General features: G+C 19.7%; 3 protein-coding genes and 1 long non-coding RNA gene across 4 annotated transcripts; 2 read left to right on the top strand and 2 right to left on the bottom strand.

The window, feature by feature from the left end:
* Positions 1 to 2,002: 2,002 nt before the first annotated feature.
* LOC128957335 (uncharacterized) lies at positions 2,003 to 4,676 on the bottom strand. The gene is made up of 5 exons (XM_054303074.1): positions 4,591 to 4,676; positions 4,347 to 4,494; positions 3,153 to 3,295; positions 2,830 to 3,074; positions 2,003 to 2,223 (listed from the first exon to the last, which is right to left on the bottom strand). The coding sequence occupies exons 1-5, from the start codon at positions 4,625 to 4,627 to the stop codon at positions 2,029 to 2,031; spliced, it is 768 nt and encodes a 255-aa protein (XP_054159049.1). The 5' UTR covers positions 4,628 to 4,676; the 3' UTR covers positions 2,003 to 2,028.
* Positions 4,677 to 10,941: 6,265 nt separating this feature from the next.
* On the top strand, positions 10,942 to 12,271 carry LOC128958129 (aquaporin-10-like). The gene is made up of 7 exons (XM_054303943.1): positions 10,942 to 11,032; positions 11,102 to 11,201; positions 11,274 to 11,327; positions 11,457 to 11,514; positions 11,605 to 11,945; positions 12,051 to 12,111; positions 12,205 to 12,271. Exons 1-7 carry the CDS (start codon positions 10,961 to 10,963, stop codon positions 12,269 to 12,271), a joined length of 753 nt encoding a protein of 250 aa, XP_054159918.1. The 5' UTR covers positions 10,942 to 10,960.
* Positions 12,272 to 16,435: 4,164 nt separating this feature from the next.
* Positions 16,436 to 20,917, top strand: LOC128958128 (G-protein coupled receptor 83-like; the record flags this gene model as incomplete). Its single annotated transcript, XM_054303942.1, has 4 exons — positions 16,436 to 16,667; positions 19,684 to 20,061; positions 20,210 to 20,364; positions 20,855 to 20,917. Coding segments are annotated over exons 1-4 (828 nt in total), but the record flags the coding sequence as incomplete, so codon positions are not given.
* A 1-nt stretch (position 20,918) lies between these two features.
* LOC128957345 (uncharacterized) lies at positions 20,919 to 21,264 on the bottom strand. Its single transcript, XR_008484547.1, has 3 exons — positions 21,185 to 21,264; positions 21,052 to 21,116; positions 20,919 to 20,985 (listed from the first exon to the last, which is right to left on the bottom strand). It is a non-coding gene; the product is annotated as an uncharacterized LOC128957345 (long non-coding RNA).
* Between the last annotated feature and the right edge of the window lie 1,106 nt (positions 21,265 to 22,370).

The raw sequence follows: 22,370 nt of genomic DNA, 5'->3' as shown, positions 1-22,370 counted from the left end.
TATTAAATTTTAAAATAAAATTGTAAAATAATATAAATTTGTTTTTAAAAAATTATATTTTAGCCAACAATTTCATATTAATATTAATAATAATAATTCTAATTTTATTTTTAGATTCAATAATAACAATATTAATGTTATTATCGTCGCTAAACAGTTCATTAAATCCATACATTTGTTTGTTTTTCAACAAAAATCTCGTCAAATCAGTGAAGGAGTTCTTCTGTCACAATGACCACAATCTGAGAGACGATCATTACATGAGAGCTATTGTCGACAAAGAGACCAATGGTTTCTACAATTTATATGAACCGCGAATGAGTTCACAAACAGAAGACACTTCGATGAGTGTTAAACACTGTCTGTCATACCGGCGATCACTAAACTCCAGTACTAATCACAATCACAATTCATCGACTTTTATGAGACCTGTTTTGTGTCGAAATAGTTTGTCCAATAAATAAGTATTTTTATATTTTATTTCATCTAATCTTATATCAATTATACTAAATAAACCATTTATTTTGCTTAGTATTTATGTTTTATTTTTATATATAATGATAAATAGTCCAATATATCAGTTATATCTATATATTCATTAGTATTTTGTTAAATATATTTATTGAATCATAAACAGTATATACATTATGTAATTGTAGACTATTAAATATTTATCTTTATATATAAATGACTATTATGTATTTAGAGCACAAACAATGTACAAATTGATATATAATAGTAATGCTAAACATTATACTATATATGGATAAAACCAACGCATGCTTTTATTTATTTCATTTATTATAATACAGTATTATATAATATGTTTAATAATTGTAAGATAATAAATATAAAAAAATAAAATTTTATTTTTACTTATGCTTGTTATCATAAGATCTATATCTCTATTATACTAAACTACAGTATAAGTTCAATGTTAAATACTCGACTTTTATATAATCATAAGAAAATCAATATTGTTTATAATATAAGTATTGAAGTCTTAAAAAAATTTCTAAACCGTATTTTAACTTCACTAATAAAATAAGTGCAGCTTTTATTGTTGTTTATTTGATTGACATTGATATTTTCAATAAAAATGTTTGGATACCAATTGAAAAAATATTTTGTACACAATTGGCATTTTTTGTCTCCTAATGATAGACACTCAATAAGAAATAACGGATGGCTTACGATTGAGTATCTATTTATGGGTTCACTTAATAGGTAATTGAATGGATGAGTTGTATAAAATTTTCTTACTATAAATACTATATTTTATAATTTAATGATATATCAACAATTAATTGTTAGAATATAATAAGTAAGTATACATTTCTATTGATTACATAACAAGGGTTTTTACTATATTTATATGTTATTAGATAACAATCGTTTATTCAAGTATTTAGAAACCTTCAATGTTAACTGTTTAAATTTGTAATATTTATAAAGTATATATCTATATACAGTAATACAGTATTGTATTATATTGTATCTAAATTATATAACTTTATTTGTATTATAGATTTCGATAGATCATAGACCTCTGTTTGTAATTTTTGCTAAAAACAGATTATTAAAGTCAATATATATTTTATTTTAAGTTTACTAAGACATTAGTATTATTTTTATATTTATTTTAAATACACACAAAAAATAATTTAAATTATAATATAAGTATGTCATATAAAATTGCATTTACTGTACAGTAAAATAGATTATTTTTAATGGAATAACAAAAAATGACTTTATATTTGATACTTTAAAAAAATATTTATGTTTACTGTTTACGTAATAAAGTATTTTTAATATTAGAATTATATTAGTATTAGAAAATAAATCTAAATTACTGTAATATCAAACAATAAAAACAATATTATATTTATAATTAATTTATTTTTTAAAATGTGATTTTATTCAAAATATAAAATAATAACAATCAATTATTACAATTTGATAAAAAACATCAATAAAATTTATATATTTAATTAAACTCAAGTAAACAAAATGTATTTAGCAAAGCAATTACATTTCATAGTTAGCTATAATAGAGACGAGAGAGGGAACGGGAGAAAAGTATTTTTGTTTGGCCCTCTCGGCGACCACCTGTTCATCGCTCAGTTCGACTTTCAGTTTAGACCAATCATCGGATTTCATATGTTTTTCACACTTTTCAAGACTATCATACTGTCCACACGTAAAATCCATTACATCGTCAGTCTATTAAATATTTATTAAATAAAAAAACAACAAATGATTAATAAATATTATAAATATATATATTTATAATTTATATACAACACTACTGTATATACTGTACTATAATATGCTAATACATATTACGGTAATAAATAATAGTTTAGTATTTTGCATAATTTGATTTATGAAATGTCTGAAAACAGTTAATTTCACATTATATGATAATCAATGTTTTTACTAAAATGTCATAATTTAATTAAATATTTCCTAAAATAACTAGAAATATAATATTTGCAGTAAATATTTAAAAATGCTATTATATTGTAAAAATATTTACTGATAATATTAATACTATTAAAATAGAAATAAGTATTTTTCACATAAATTTTTTAAATTAAAAAAATAAAGTCTAAAATAAATTTTGATTATTGAATAAAATAAATATACGGTATATACATTCATATCTATTTGCTTAATAAAAATAAAAATTAAAAATAATGATAGAAATATATTTGTTTAAAAAAAATTACCGGTATATTCAACAATAAATACTCATTCAATAAAATATAAATTGCAATATATTGTATCATTATTTTTAATGTGAATATAGTTTAAAATAAAACTAACCATTGAATTGATGTGATTCATGAAATAGTCGACTGTTTCGCCACCGGTTTTCGGTTCACACAGTGATTGTAAGTTATTACGCATACAATCTTGAAATATATGAAAACCGCAACAAATACCGGGTATTCTCCAATCGGAGTCAAACTCTTTAATGACATCCAATCGGACGATATATCTATCAGAACACAAATGCAAGGATTCCATCGCTGGCTTCGGTAGAAAACAGGCCACATGTTTGACAAAATCTATAAAATATACAATTATTGCTATTAATAGTATAGTTTTCATACATTTACGATAATTCATTTATTATTATGACAAACCTGCCCTGTCTTTAGGTTGTTTGCATTGACTTCTCAATACATTTTTAGCATCGTATGCAAACATACCAAACACTTGTTGAGGAAAAGGGGGTAAACAGGAGCGAGCGTAATGACGGATACATCGGATACCATCTTTCATATAACTATTAGATTATAATTAACAATATTAGACAACAAAATAATTTTAATATATATTTTTTCAATATTTTTTTCAAATAAGAAATATTAAATAATTAGTATATATGATAATAATAGATATAAATAGAAATTATGTAAAGAAAACATAATTCATATCTAACTAAACTTAATTCTAACATTTATTCGATATCTATTCATTTTAACTATTATTTTCAATAAATATACTAAAATCTATTAATACATTAATGTATTTTACAGTTATTTGTTTTCACTTTTATTTACTATTATATTGTATTTCATCACAAAATCACAGTCTCTTTTTCTCTCATAAAATCAATTTCTAAATATATTTCTAAAAATATCAAAAATACTTAAATTTTAAAGTACACAAAATAGTAAAAAAATAAAACATATCTAAGTTGATGTTGATTACTAAAATACATTTAAACTAATAATATTGAATTTTTCAATGCTTTACATTTCTCAATAATACTAAATTTCATGACTTGATTACAGGTTAAGTGTAAATATAGAAAAATAAATAAATAAAATAAGATAAAACAAGTAAAGAAAATTTAAATCAAATAAATGCAATTTCTTTGTTCTGAAATAGCATTCAATTATTGTATTGATTTGCTATTGAATAGAGTTTACAGAGAAATGCGTAAAATTTTCAAAATATTTGATGTGATTTCAAATATAAAATGTTTTACTAATATATAAAATTTCATAAGACATAGGAATGACCAGTGGTTTAGTTGTATACTTACTCCGATACTTATGTTTTAAACATTTGTCGCTATTATATACTATTACTTTTATTTACATTTATTGTAACTCTTTTGTCTAAAACTAAAGATACTTAATACTGATTGATGAACTCGACATATAAACTGTTATTTTACAGATTTAAAATAATGGTATATAAATTAAAATTTATTTAAATGTACAAATTAGCAATTCATTTTAATTAAATAAATAAAATGTATATATTTATCTAGTATAAATTAAATGTTATATATAAACTATATATTATATATATTAAAATGTCAATACTCGCAATAGGTTTGCATTTGCTGATCATCGGCCGGTAAAATGTTATCCCTGTCCCCCATAAACATCAATTTCTTTGCACATTTGTCCGCCTCATCGACAGTCATATTACATGTTTTACCCGATGCCGACAAACATAGGTTTATATGAACTGTAGATTTAATAAAATCAAACAATAAATGTTTTGAAAAAATATAATTTATTAATAAAATTATATTATATTATATTGTAAATATGTAAAACTTACCAATTACAAATATTAATATTATAACAAACGATTTCATTTTGATTAATTCAAATATATTTTGTTGACATATAATCAAAATTGTCTAAAATGTTGATTGACATAACTTTACAATCAAATAAATACTACTATAAAAAATAGATGATTAGTATGTATTTTGTTAATAAACTTCATTAATAAGTTAATCAATTGCAACAAATGTGCGCTTTAAATGTGTTGATTACTTTTGTCACGAAATATGTATGAAAAATGTATTTACTTTTTTAAAAATACTTATTTTTAATGAAATAATTTCTAATTTAAATTTTTGTTAATCGCTATTATAATTATATATTACTATTTTTTAAAATTACATTAAATGAGAAAATTTTATGGCCTTTTGTTAAATAATTAGAAAATTTCCAAAACATGAATAAAAATAAAATAAGTAATAAAATTTAAATTCTATAATAAACAATATTTATAATAATGATAGTTATTTGTTTAATAAAATAAAATAAATTATGCTAGGTGCACTTAATTATTTTAATATATATATAATTCATTATTATTAAAGTTTTTATCAATTATTATCAGTGTTTCAAAATTTTATTATACTATAGACTATAGTCTATAGTAATAGTGACTCTTGTGTTCAATTGGTTTAACATTTAATCGATTTTTATGCTTATATTTAGTGTATTAACTTATAGATGGCAATGCATTCACTAGTATTACAAATTAATTTATTACTATTAATAATAATAATAATTTTAATTTTCATATTAATTAATATTATTATTATTATATACAACACTTGCAATTTCTACAAACCGGTATATTATTAGTTTAACATTTTGAGAAAAATAATTACAAATTTGTTTGCTTTATTTAAATTAGCTTACATAATTATAAAATTATAGTTTTATATTCTTATAGAGTATTATGTTAATTAATAAAATGATGAATTAAGATATGCTATTCAATATTTGATACAAAAATTTATATATAAAGTGATAAATACAGTATATAGGTCTTATTATAGGATATATCGTATATAAATTATTGTAACTTTCAACACTAATATAATATATTAATACTACTTAATAAATGTCTATTTTGATAGTTCTTTCAATAAATAACAACAAATCTGTATTTAGACAATCTTTAGTTAAGTGAATCAATAATACAAAAAAAACTAAATTATCTGTTTTTATAAATTATAATCATTACAATACATTATTTTATTATATTAAACTAATAAAACAATAATATAGTTCATTTTATAGCGTTTATAACAAGTTAAAAAATTTATTATTATTAATACAAAATAAACATCATTAAACATTAAATTTTCATTTTATTTTTTCTTACCGTTACTTTAAACATTATATTTAAGAATAAAAATGAAATTACTGTATATTTGACACAAATGGTAACAATTTTGTCTGAATTTAAACGGAGTGAGAAAATATCATTTATTATTATAACAAGTTTGTCAAATATTGATCACAAAATTGATAAATTGAATCTTATTTTTAAATAATTATTATAATCTGTATTTACGTATATTTTTCATTAATACTTTTTAATTTTAATAATACATTAAATGATATTTTTATACTAAATTGTTATACATGTATACAGTAATTATCGGTACTGTATTTTTCTAATTACTGTATATATTTATTAATTAGTACATAATTAATAATTGATAAATTGTTTTATAGAAAAATATCTTAATAAATGTTTGTATAGTTATAATTAGTAATATAAATTATATTTGTATAAATTCCAGACATATTTGTTAAAATTATTAAAAGATATTTTTATAATTTCATTGTATAAAAGTTTCATATTAAAGCACATAATGTGTCTCAAAGTTTTTATGTTTAGTTTTAATAAAGAATGGTCTTATTTTTTTTATAACATCTAACATAATATTTATGTATAACATTAAATAAATTATAGACATGTATTGTTCATGTTTTTACTTATAATAAAAGAAAAATATATAATATTAATGTGAATTAAACAAAATAAATCGTTAACAGAATTTCTTTATATTAATATAAACAGTAAGAGATTTACTTTATTGATATACAAAGAATTTTTAGTTATAATATATAATTATAATAATAATAATTTACTAAATTTTCATTCCTTAGAAAATTAATTTGTTTTAAGATTTTATTGTTGATTTTTTTTCTCAATAATAAACAAACTAAAAAATAATTAATTTTTTTATTAATATGTATATTTTAAACTAGCAAATAAATGTAAATTTTTATATTTAATACACTACATATATTACTGTATTAAATAGTTTGATTTGTACGTTGCATAACAATTAAAATGATTATCTGACAATTAAAATCTATTAAATTATTTATAAAAACTCTAATAAGTTGTATATCATTTAAATTGTTTTACATTATATATTTTTATAATAATTTAAAAAGTTTTATAAATTTATTAAATTTTATCATAAATAAATAAAATTGACTAAAATAAAGTAATGCATTATCTTTATAAATACAATAACAGATAATATCTTAACACTATTACTAAAGAGTTAGTGATTGAGTCCAGACTGTGGTATGCAATACCCGAATGTAATTAAATATATTGAGTATATGTATGAGTAATGCCTAAAGATTGTTGTCTACTATTAATTGTACTAAAAAAATACATTATTCAGTACTTTCTTTAAGTTCATAACTAGCGGCTCATCCCTAGTATAATGTCGGCAATGTTTTGCTATATTTTTTGTTTTCTTTATAGACATGTCTTTTTCACGACTAGTGTAATAATATGAATGTTGTTATTATGAGGCAATAATGTACCAAAAAAGTTGATTCATTTTTGATTACTTTATTAGATATATTATAAGAATATAAGTGTCGATAACTCCCTCGAGAGTTGTTGTAAAAAAAGTCAAATTGATGTCTCATTGATGTCTTCATGAGATCATAATGGAGTCCATAATAGAGTCTATGTGTTATATAATATATATTTAAGTCAAAATAAATGCAATTATTAAATCAATAAATTGTTAATTTATTGATTTAATATAATAATTCTTAATTCTTAAATGCATTTCTTGCCAAAAATAATATCTATAATATACTGTATATAATAAAATACTTATTATACAATAAAGACCAAAATATAATATACAGTATATATATATATATATAATTATTATATTTAAAAATCTATATAAAATTAATGTACAAAATAATAAAATACAGTATACTGTATACTGTAATACTTAGGTATTGAGCTGTGATATTGATTATTATTATTTATTTTAATAAATATTTATAACATTAATGAATAAATCATATATTATTGCTAAAATTAAAAAATATTATAACAAATATTGATACTAAAATAAACTACAAAACTGCAATTTGATATATTTAAAGATGATAGATTATTATTTTAAAATATTATTTTCATTTTTATATAAATATAATAATTTTTTTGGATATTAATTTTGATTTACTTGTAAGTCTGTAATAAATCAAAAGTATAATATGAAATTTAAAACAATAAAATAGTTTTTGAAAACATTTTTTAAATATTTATTCTATCTTAATTTTAAATATTAGACAACAATAATTATATTAACTAAATTTATATACAGATATATTAATAAGCTGATATTTTTACATAATAATAATTATTATATTTTTAATAAAAATTCTAATTATTGTTAAATATATTTAAATTTTAGATTAAGCCAGTTGAGAATCCTAGAAAACAATATCAGAAAACTCCTAAATTTATTTATTAAATAATGTATATATAAATTAATAACTAATAATTCTATAATACAATTTCATTTTTGTTTAACACAATAACAATTGTATTATGAAATACGATTTATGTCATAACTAGAGCTATGCATCTCCGGGAGTTTAGACGGTAAAAATCGGGACTAAAGATAACAAAGTCGTGATATATATCGGGAAATTAGATTTTGTTTATTTTTTATAGTAATAGTCAATAATTTATTTGTCACAAAATTGGTTATATTTGCTAAAGACATTCATTTTCAACTTTTAACTCATAATTTTATTTGAAAAATACATTTAATTAAGATTTTAGACTATATTTTATTTTACCAATTGTTGAATAAAAATATATTAATTAAGTACTTAAATACAGTACATGTTTTATACTGTATTTAAAAACTTAATTAATACATGTTTTATAGCAAAATATTTGCATTATATTATTGTTTAAAGTACTCTTTATTCTTACACATATCGTATCATTTATTTATATTGTAGTAAATATGTATTTAATTATTTTGTTATTCAATAATACAATATTGATAATATAAAACACATTTATATACACTTTTTTTTGTGTTTTTCGAGGTTTTCTAAAAAACACTCAAAAATATTGGGGAAAACAATAGGTGTTAATTTCATTGTAAATGTAAACATAATTACTATAATAGTATATACATATCAAATTCCCAACGATTTAAAAAATAATAAATTATCGCGGATTATGCATAAGTCAGTGATTAAGTCAAAACAATAATATAATATTTGACTAAAATAACATATTTAAAATGATATATTTATTTATAAACCTATTAAAATTTATTTAAAACAACTTAGTCATAACAATATTATTATTAGAATAAAATGACATAAATATATATTTATTTATAAACTTATTAACATTTATTTTATAAAAACTTTATCTAAAGAAATTTTTAGTCAATACTGGTATATGTTTAACAAAACAAATATTTTAATTTTTAATAATTAATTAATAAATATTTATTTTAAAAATTAAGTCGACTATGTTATTGCTTATATTATTATAGTACAGTACAATACGATTAAATATATTTACAGTAAAATAATGATAATTAAAATTATATTAAAAGTATTTTATAACTTAGTCTTTAACTATCACTGAAACTCTTTATTAAAGTTAGAGATGGGCAAATAGAAACTTTCTAATAAATTTCTCTGAGAAAGTTTCTAGAAAATTTCTCCATATTTCCCCATATCTATAGTATTAATATTGAGACATACTACTATTAATATAACATTATACTATACACTACTATACAAATTATAATTATTTAATAATAATCAGTTTTGTTAAATTTTAATAATCATTTTATTAAAAATATATATATAAGAATTTAAATAAATTAATTGTTAATTTAATTATTACTTGTAAAAAATGTATTGTTACATGATAACATATATCGAGAAAAACAAAATTAACCATGGGGATCCCATAGATAGAAATTTCTCTATTATTTTATAAATTTCTCTTTTTTGCCAACACTACTAATTAAAGTACTTATTAATGTTATGTACAGTAGTACACAATATGTACTAAACTTATGGGTTTAATATTACAATATTTTGTCATAATTTTTGTTATAACAAAATTATTTTGATAAAACTTATAATTACTAGTGTTGGCAGAGACAAAATTTTTGTATAATAATGTATAATACATTACCAATATTGCAATACAATACAAACGTATCCTATCAAAAGCTACTTAGTATCAAAACCGTTGATATAACCAAAAATAAAGATGTTTTATTATAAATTTATATACGATATTAATTTATTATTTTATTTCTATCTTTTATTTTAATTAATTTTTATTCATAGAAATTATTATTAATATAAAAATAATGAGTTCTAACAATTATATTGTCATTAAATAATTTTTATAAATTTTGTAACATAATATAAATATGTTTTTTAACATAATATAAATAAGTTTTTTTAAATGTATTATACGTTTTTTATACGTATAAATGTATAATACATACATTACATTATATCATACTTTACTGTATTATACAAAACCAGAATTCAATACCTTGTATTTTTCCAACCCTAATAAATACTGGTGTTATTATTGAAACTGTATTTCTAGATTATTTCAAATAAAATAGGAATCTAATACTTTTCTAATTATATTTTTTAGGCCAATCCTAGCTTTTTTGAAAAATCTATTATTATCATTAAAATTGAAACTAAATCGTTTTTTTGCTTAACCATGTAATACAATTTTTTTGCTTATATTTTTTAATGCTATAATGTTTTTAATGTTTACTTATAGAAGTTAGTTATATTTATTTTTTTTCTAATTAAACCCGATTATAGATACAAATCAACATAAAGTACTTTATTAACTATTAGCTATCAAAGTCACTGTATATTATATGTGACATATGTTTATAAAGTTATATAATTATATGTTAAATAATCTTAAAGTTGAAACAATAGTTAATCAGTAATATCATACAAATATGAATGAATTACGTGCAAAATAATATATTTTTTAAAATTATATTTTTTAAATATTAATTTACAACTAAAAGACAACAAATATGAGATTCCCTACTATTCCTGTAGTAATTCGTGAAATTTTAGCTGAATTTTGTGGTTTAACTATACTATTGGTAAATATATGTAATTTTTTAACTTTAGTCTAAAGTATCAAATTTTATATTTTATTTATTATTTACTAGTTTTTAGGTTTTTCATCGTTTTTATTGTTTGATATATATCCACACAACGCTTATTTAGTACATAACATGTGTGCCAATACATCGGGTATCTGTAATACAGGTACGGGTATGGCGGCCGGGGATCCGGTTCTTATTATTAAAAGCAATCATCTTGAGATTATTGTCATTGCAGTCAGTTATGGAAGTGGTTTGTTGACCGCTATACTAATTGCGGGTCACGTTTCAGGTCTGTGCCATAAATTTGATACAAATAAAACAAATAAAATAAATTATTAATGATTGTAATATAACACTTATACATATATATAAATACATATATATAAATATATTTATACATACATACATACATACATAGGTGGTCATTTTAATCCCGGAGTCAGTGTAGCATTAGCCACATTAAATAAATTTCCATAGTTTGTATCAAACAATTTTTGATACATTTGTTTACTGAAAACATTTAGTTTTTACAAATAAAAATCAATTATTTTAAATGTTATTAATAGCAAAAAGCTGTTGTATTACATACCGACTCAATATTTGTCAGCATTTTGTGCGTCAGCCGCCGTCCATTTATTTCACTTAAACCACATTAGCGATGACCTGACTATCCGAAATCAATTGTTGGATTCACTGTTTGTGTTGGCACCCAACCATCAAATCAATTTATTTGTAACTGTTTGGGACAGCTTTCTCTCGTGTTTTATATTTATGGTAATAATACTGGCCATCACTGACCACAAATCGACAGGCATTCCTCCACCACTCGCACCACTATTTTTGGTAATTGCTTTTATTGGTATTATTATGGCATTTGTTGTCAATTGTGGAGCAGCACTAAACCCAGGTATTAAAAATACTATTATTAATTATTAATAATATATTACTTCATATATAAACTTATAACAATTATATCAATATATTATTTTTACTATTATTTTACAAAAAAAAGCTCGCGATTTAGGACCAAAATTATATGCTGTCATTTATTTAGGATTTGAAAGAGTATTTAAGTAATAATTTATTAATAATCATATATATATATATATATATAAATTTAAATAGTATTGATAATAATTTGATTTATATTCAATCTGTATATAAAGACATCATAATTTTGTATTTTGGTTGACCCAACAATTGGCACTATTTGCAGGATTTATAGCTGGATAAGTAGTTTTTACGTTTATTTGAATTTTGTTTATTATGTAAAATATAGGATATAAATAATTTTTATAATTAAATATACTTTACATTATCACTAATTATAATATTATTAAAATAATATACGGCGTGGACTTACCATATAGTATTTGAACGAAAGGCATCTAAACCTCAATCGCAATAATATTGTACAAAACATTTTCAACTATACTCTCAATTATCATACAATATATTTAACTTTTATTGAAATATTTTTTAGACTAAACATTTGATAAAATATCTGACATTTTTGTATAAATTATAAAAACTATATCAAATTTTATTTATTTATTTTTAAAATTCTGTATTTATGATATATATTGTATTAAATATATTAAATCAATTTGATCTTAGAAATTATATTTTATAAATATTTTATAAATAGATAAAATTATTATATAAAGTAATGTAAATGCATTGAAATTGTAACGGTAATGTACAGTACAAATATATTATACAGTAAATACAATACAATACAGAGATTATATTCATTATTATATACTACATTACTTTTAAGTTATTTTATCAATTAAAACATAACTATATTTAACTTTTGTTAATTATATACTCGTTTATAAAATTTCATTTGATTCAAATGTTCTAAATATAGACTAATTGAAATTAATATATTTGTAAAATAATTTTAACTCATTTTTTATTTTTATTTTATTAAATAAAATAGTGTAAATTGCAAATTGAAATAATATGAATATATTATATTTAAAAATGTCAAATTATTCAATTGATTTTATAAGAAAAAAATTTATTCGAAGTTAAATTAAATATTTACTAACAAATATATATATGAGAAAATAATTTGAGTTATGGTTGATTCAAATTTAATAATAATTCAAATTCAATAATAAAACTCAAAATATTTTACTTTTACAATATTTTATTAGTTTTTAGACTATAATAAAATATTCTAATATATATTTTCTTATAGTTATAGAATTATTTTGATTTGTAGAAAGGATTTTTATTTCTAATAAAAAATATTTTATAAAATTAATAATACGTTTTACTTATTTTAGTCAAATTATCTTCAAAAATATATTAAAGTAACATTTTATATACTTAATGTATTTTAATAATAAGTGGAATAAATTTTTATTAAAATATTTATTTTTTCACTAGTATTTAAATTAATGGTTTATAGATTGACTAAACATATTTCAACTTAAAATGATTGTATTGTTTATCATACAAAAGTATGATAGATATTAAGTATATATTTTAGTTTCTCTCTCTCTCTCTCTCTCTCTCTCTCTCTCTCTCTCTCTCTCTCTCTCTCTCTCTCACTCACTCACTATCACACTGATTGACTAACTCTCGCTTTTTCTTAATTGTAAAATATTTTAATATATTTTAATATATTTTAATATATTTTAATGAATTGATTTATAACATATAGTTTGTATTTAATATTTTTAATCTTAAATTATATTAAAAATTTAAAAATAACTTACTTAAAAAACATAAATGTTTGGTAATTTTTATTAATAAAATATATCATAAATAATAATAAATAGATAAAAATAATAATTGATTTTTAGTATTTGATTTTTAAATATATAAATAATATTTTTTTCATTAATATTGAAAAATTATTTTATAAAATATATTGATTAAAAGATTTAGATATAGATATTATACAAAAGATTTCTATTAATCTAAAAATATTGAAAGAAATTTGAAAATTCTTCTAAATCTCTATTTATAAATTAATATTTTAAATGATTTTATTTATGCTTTTAAATTAATTAAACTATTTAAAATTTACTAATAAATTTAATTTTTTGATAAAAATATGCTTACCGAAGCCATATTAAATATGTTTTTCATATATTTTTAACAAATATATTAATACAGTTCTGTTAATACTGTACTTTAATAGTATAAAATGTATTAAACACTTAAAATAAGATTAACCTTTTATATTTGAGATATTAATTATTATTATTATTATTATTTATACTATATTATTGTACAATATAATAAAACATATACTATATATGTTCACAAAATATATAACTTACGTCAAACATTTTCTAATCTTATTGGATATTTTATAAGATATAACTTATAAATTAAATTTAAATTTTTTTGCTAATATTTTCTTTTTAATAAACAATTCAACAAACAATTTACGTACTAAAACTTTTTATACTTGATAAATAAAATTATATATTTAACAAATGTGTTGATCCAATTTTACAACTAATAATACATTTATTTTTATTTATTTTCTGTTATTAGTATAAATAGAAAAAGTATCATATATAATTATTTATTTACTCAAATTAATTAAAATTTAAATAATGAAATTATTTTATTAGTAAAAAATTAATTGCATGCCATGTTGACTAAATAGTAGTTAAATTAAACTAAAAAATTAATTAATCAAATATTTATATTTGTTTATTTTATACTGTATTTGTACTTTTTTATTATTATCATTTGTATCACATGTACTGTATATATCGATATATAGTATATATTTTTACAAATAATATATAACTTTATATACATATACAGTATATATACGATATGCTTATTATAAGTATAAGAAATTATTGTTTAGTTGAGTACAATATATTATAGTTTTAATGCTTCAATAGCTCTAACAGGAATGTTAAATAAATATGTTTTTTAATATATAAATTTAAAATATTGCATAAATTAATAATATAGATTTATTATTAGACTCTATAATTATGTCATTTTAACGTAATATACACTTTATTAGTATATTTATCGAGTACAATGTATAATATCTACATTGTATAATATTTTTTATCATATAATTAGATTAAATAATATTAGACAAACAATTATTTTAATGTAAAGTTTAAAACTAACGTTATAACTTTAAAAGATTTAACATTTATGATTTATTGTAAACCTGCTAAATAAAATTATATTTATTAAATGTTTTATGTTTTATTAAACATAATAGATGTTTTATTAATACTATATAACTATATAATACTATATATATATATATTATAAAAAATAGATTTTCTAAATTTTAAAAAATAATTTAAAATAGAACAAAAACAAATAATTTTAGTATAGATAATTAAAATTGCTTTAAGCAATGTACATAGTTTTGTATTTATATATATATTTAGAAAAACACAGATCTTAAAATTTAAATTAAGTAAAAAAATTATCAAAAAAATAAAAGTATTAAAATTATTGAATAAATTTATTGCATGTTTTAAAACATTTGATAATTAAGTAATTTAATTTACATTTATATTATAAATTGTTGATTGAATAATACAAATTATTAAGTGCTAATTTAATTGTTATTTTATATTATTACTAGACTTTTATCAAAATCAGCCTTAGGTTTATTACCAACTTTAGTATAAAAATAATAAATACTTTTTATTCAATTCAATACTTATATTTTAAGTGTTAATTATGTATAATATACTGCAGCAAACTTATAAATATAATTAGATGATTATATAAGACAATTGATCTAAATTATTAAATAATAGATAAGCAAAAATCAATTATTTGAAATCAAATGCGGTATAGAAATGATGAATACATTGTTAGAGTGAATATTTATATAAATGTTTTGATAGAGTCTTACAACGCATCCTCAGCTCAGGGATTATATACAGTATTCACTCACTAAACACATACAAGAAGTTCTGACTCTCAACGGGAATGTCTTTATCTCAGAACTTGACTTTAATATAGTATTAATGTTAGAGTCAATCAGTTATTTGGGTATACATGTCTCATATATCTATATATATATATATATATATATATGTATAACTAGAGTATATGATTTATATTTTATATAACAAACAATATACTGTATATAAAAAAAAGTTTATACAGCAGATGTGTACAATTTTTTTAGATTTTACTAAAATATATTTAAATTAAACAATGAATTTGACATATAGTTTGAACAACTCTATGAGTGAATCCATAGACAATAACACTTTATTGATGTCGACAACAACAACAATAACAACAAAGTTATCTCTAACCCGACAACATTTGTTTTTGATTTGGTTGCAAACTATTTCAAATAATTCAAGTGATATAGAGTATGCTAAAATTAATGAAAGTTATATTAATAAATTTAATGACTTTATGGAAATGTTAAGTCCAGCAAATCACACACAATACCAACAAAAACGACTCATCAAAAACATAGCTGTCATTGGATTTTACTCTTTAATTATATTTGTATCACTTTTTGGTAATCTTTTGGTTTGTTATGTCATTTTATCTAAGCGTCGCCTGAGATCTCGTACGACAAATATATTGATACTCAACCTAACCATCTCTGATCTGTTGTTAACATTGTTTAATATCCCACTTACAACAGGTATTTAAATAAATTATCATTTTTTAGATAACTTTGCTATTTTGTAATGCATTTTAATTTACTGTATAAATAAAATTTATTGTATATAATTTTGTTTATCTTACAATTTTCATTAATTAGTATTTAAGCATTAATTAAAAATTGATTACTTAACTATAATATATGAGTCATTAAGTAATTTTTTATACGTTTTCTGATATGTTATTATTATTAATAGATATTTATTATATTTTTTGCATAATTTTTATTAATAATAGATTACTGCTTTTAGCTATTATTTTTTATTGTAAAAACTATAACAATAATAATAAAATACTTTATTAAAAGTTAATTATCTCGGATTAATATTACAAAATAAATGTTTACAGTATATACTAAAATAATAAGTTTTATAAACATCTGCAATTAAATTATAATTAAATATAGTGTAAAATACTTAATAAATATTTTTTAATAATTAATATAATTATTATTTATAAACACAATTATTTTAATTAATTTGAAAATACAAATTTTATCGCATATATGAATAATATGCTATATATAGTGTTATCAAAAAGAGAAGTTTTTAAAATAATAGAGAAATTTCTAGAAAGATCCCATTGTTAATTTTTTCTCTAGATATTTGCTATATTGTAACAATACATTGTTTTTACTAGTAATAATTAAATATTATTAGTAGTATTTTAATTATTAATTAAAGTAAAAAAATAATTTACTTAATTATATTAAACTATGATATATATAATAAAATGATGAATAAAATTTTACAAAACTTATAATAATTTTATATATAGGTATCCCATTTTATATAGTGATGTACTTAACCATAATATATAGTATAATATTATCTAACACTATATAACGTTACAATAGCTGTAAATATGGGGATCCCATAGTAGAACATTAAAGTTAAATTTCTATAGAAATTTATTCAGGAAAATTTTTTAGTTACTTTCTCAGAGAAATTTATTAGAAACTTTCTATTTGTCACTCTTTAGCTATATGTTTAACAACAAATTTAATTACTATCGAAAATAACTCATCAGTTATTGCATACAATTAAATATAACTTTTATGTATATAAAGTGTCTAAACATATCAAATATAAGAGCACTTGTATTTAAAATTATAAATTGATTTATAATTTTGAAAAATTAATATTTGTATACAGTATATATATGTATATATATGTATATATATATATATATAATTTAATTAAAATCTGTTTTTTAACTAACTGCATTTTAGATGTAATAAGAAAATATATATTTAGTCCATTGATAATAAAACATTTATCAAAATCAATTATTTTTATTATAATAATTTATTTTCTATATATAAATCACTACATCATATTCTGGAAAACACAATATAAATCATAATAATAGACAAAATCAATTAAAACAATACAATAATTTTATTTTTATATTAATATATCGATTTAATGTGATTTAAAAGAATAGACATAAAGACAATAGAAATTAATTGTTTGTAAATATGAATCATTGAAGCATTAGATAATTAATTTAAACAATGTATTTGAACAATTCAACTATAAACTGATTGCTACATAATCTAGTAGTCAAATAGTAAATATCAATTGCAAATTAATTATTAAAACCTAATGTTATTTTGTAATTGAAAAAAATCATTAAAATTTAGTAACTAAATCTAATTTGTGCACTAAATCACACAATTGTATTATTTTGTATAAAACGGGCAGTTTTTTAAATGCATTATATACAGTATATAATTTATTTATTTTTTATATATAAATATAACATTTATCCTAACATTTATATTGGCAATAAATGTAAGAAATAATTTTTATAATACTAAAAATATTTATATTACAGTATTTATAACTAAATTATAAACTGAGAAAAGAAGTATATTTTTTTAAGAAAAATATTTAAAAAATTATACGAAAATGATTAACTAATCAAAATTATAAAAACTGGTGTAAGTTTTTGGATATATTTATAACTAATTATTATAAAATATTTTGTCTACATTTTTCTTGATAAAGATATTACATTTTATTAGAAACAGCTATATCTTAATTTTTACATAAATTAATGAATTGTTGTTATATTTGTATCATAAATTATAATCTAATTTATCGTGTTTTATAGTATATATTTTAATAAATATTTATAAGTGAAATTATGATAACAAAATTAATTTATACGATAGCTATTCATTGTATGTACAAAATGTGTAATGTATAATATAAAATATAAAAAACTTTATACTTATAGTGATACTGTATTTTTAATTAATAATATTGTTTAAATTAAATACAGTATATTAAAATTATTTCTATTAAAATATATAGAATAATAATTGTAAATTTAATGAAAATATATGTATCTGTTTTAAACAAAGTATAATACTTAAAATAAAATATTAATTTTAAAATAAGTATAATTTATTTTATTTTTATTTATTATATTAAAATTTTCATTAGAATTATCTTATTTAAATTGATTAGTAGTTTACCCATATATAAATTATATTATGCAATATATTGTTTTAATATAAAAAATAAATCTTATTATTTTGCAGAAATATTATCTTAATATTTTATTATTATATATTACCAACAAATATTATATTATATAATTTACCACATTAACTGTATAAGTACATATAATATATTTATATATTGAAATAATACAATGGTGTCTAATACCATATATATATTTATAAGTGTGAATCAATCTGCTGTCTGCAAACTTTAGTTTATTTTGTTTTTATTATATTATTCTTAATGCAAACATACAACAAACCCATGAAAATTAAGCCATCAAATCAATGGAGTGACAAAATTTATGTCTTCTTTAAGTTTAATTGAATAAATCGTTTGAAAAGATTTTTTGTTCGTAAAATTGATTTTATTATAAAAATTACACTCATTTTTGCCGACTTAATCTCATTGAATTTATTTTTATCTAATAAATTTAACATTTTATTGTATATAAATTTATTTTTTATATGTTGATATCAATAGCTCGTCTATTATTAGACAATTGGCCATTCGGTACATTACTGTGCAAATTGGGTCCATTTATTCAGGCGATGTCAGTATATGTGTCGACCATATCAATGACTATCATAGCCATTGATCGCTATCAAGTGTTAGTTGGTTTGCTGAGAAAACGCTATACAACTACAGTTCCCACCAGTCTTAACATATTAATGATTTGGCTATTGGCTGGCATACTGTCTCTACCACACGCCTGGTTTAATCAAGTAAAGGATATTTTCATTTTTAAGACACTACTCCGTTGTCAAGTAGTATATCCACCCGAATGGGACAGTCGACTCAGAAAATGGATAACTCTTCTTACATTTTCAACCCAATACTCTATTCCTTTAATAATTATAAGTAAGTCATATAATCAGATAAATTTCTTTTATTAATATTATTAAAAAATAAATCATTGTATATACTTTTATATTATACTACTTTAGTTTATTTATCATATATATATAATTTTAATATATGAATAAATGTTGTAATTTTGTTGTGACAGCTATTTGTTACGCAAGAATTGGTGTTCATATATGGAAAAGGGTTGGCATCGGAGCTCTGACTCTACAACAGAGATGCGATCAAAATCAGTCTAAACGGACAACCATTAAGATGCTCATCACAGTTGTCGTTGTGTTTGCTATTTGTTGGTTACCGGTAAGTATCAAATAATTTTTTATACTTTAATGTATATATTTTTATTAATACTACAAATGTTATCATTAATAATAAATTCTATAAACCTTTATATAGTATAAACTAATGTCACAATTAATTATAAGAAACTACAGTTTAATATAATAGACAAACATTGAACATTAAGTTTATTTGATGTCATTGATTGGACAATATATATAAATATCATATTTTTATATTTACCAAATAAAGAGAAATATTACTATTCAGTAAATAATAATTTGGATAAAAGGTTTACAATTTTTGAATTTAATCAATATTTCAAACGTGCTTTTTATACAAATAAAGTTTTGCTATTAACAAATAAATATTTATTAAAAATAAATAAATACAAACTTCAAAAACATAACTTACAAAAGTCAGATAAAATTATAAAAACAGTGATAAACATTAATATATTGATATAATTTTATATAACATATATTTAATTGTCTTGAAAACTGATTGACAGTTAAACATACATCACATCCGATCTGACTTTGGATTTGGAGACTACAGTTCCAACATATTTCTGGTCTGTCACTGGATAGCCATGTCATCCGTTTGTTATAATCCTTTTATCTACTTTTGGCTCAATAAACACTATAATGAAAGAGCAAAATATATATTAAAAATATGTTTTACTCTCAATTGTTTTCACAAACATACCGACGAAGTCTCGACAGTAAACGAGTCGAACACCAATACAGTCAACAACCAAACGGCCAATAAGTCTAACAAATATAATAACAATAATACAAATAACAGTAAATGTAATAAAAGTCGATTAAAGAGATCCAACGCTATGAAGGCATCAAAGGTTAAGTACGGAAATCCATTGTTTGGCGTTATGTGTGTCCGATCGTCAATCAGTACCAGTGATTCACAACAACAGGAATACAATTTCGGTAACGGCATCGACACTGCCATCACTGCTAATAATAGTGTCAACAATCAAACCATTTGCATTGAACTCATCCAACAAACTAATATATAATTTTTGTCATTAAATTATATCATCTATAATTAGAGTTCGGGCAAATTTCCCAGGGAGGGAAGTTCCCTAATAAAATCCTTCCAATTTTACCGGAAAATATATTTTATATTTCTAAAATAAATAATAGTTTCCCTGGGAATTCCCAGGGAGCAGGAAACATTGGGAACTTTTGGATAATAAAAAGAGGGAGGGAATTTGCACGAACCCTATCTATAATATATAATAATATAAGTATAGTATAACAGTGAATATACTGTATATAATATATATATATCATTATTGATTAAACTTTAGAGCATTTTTCAACTTTTCAATTATCTGTCGCTTAAAATGTTTAGTTTAATCAAATTATAATTTAAAAGTCTATTGAATAATTTTAATGTAATTAAATGTTTATATGTTGATTACTATGTGAATATTTTTAGAAACAAGTATTGTATTTTATTTTATTAAATTAATACATGTATTAAGGTTCATTGAACAATTGATAATTATAATATAACATGCTAATTAAAAACTATTAACATGTAATTTTAAATTTTATAAAATTAATTATTTTAATTTAACACAATGTAAATATTTTATAAGAAAGTATTTTATTATCTTTATAAATATTTTTGAGTAATACAATCAATATCTTAAATCTACATATAATTTTTCAATACTGTATATTGCTATATATATACTGAAGATATCATATAATTCATGACATTAGTATATGAGTAAAAACATGATATCAAGTGATAATCAATTGTAAATTTAAATCAATTTAAAATAAGAAAAAATATTCAAATTCATAAAACAACTAAAAAAACAATTAATATAACCAAAACTCAAATTCATAAAAACCCATTTTACCAAAATCTTGTACTTATGATTATATCATTGCAATTAAAGTAACATATAATGTAATGTATAGTAATGTAACTCAATGTAAATATCAATTTTACTAAAATTTTATCAAATCTTTATAAATATTATTCAAAATTGA

Source organism: Oppia nitens, unplaced genomic scaffold, assembly GCF_028296485.1.
Source record: "Oppia nitens isolate AA-2021 unplaced genomic scaffold, nextdenovo-longstitch-racon4-pilon3 scaffold3_pilon_pilon_pilon, whole genome shotgun sequence".
NCBI classification, from domain to species: domain Eukaryota; kingdom Metazoa; phylum Arthropoda; class Arachnida; order Sarcoptiformes; family Oppiidae; genus Oppia; species Oppia nitens.
This window is presented reverse-complemented; position numbering and strand designations above follow the sequence as displayed.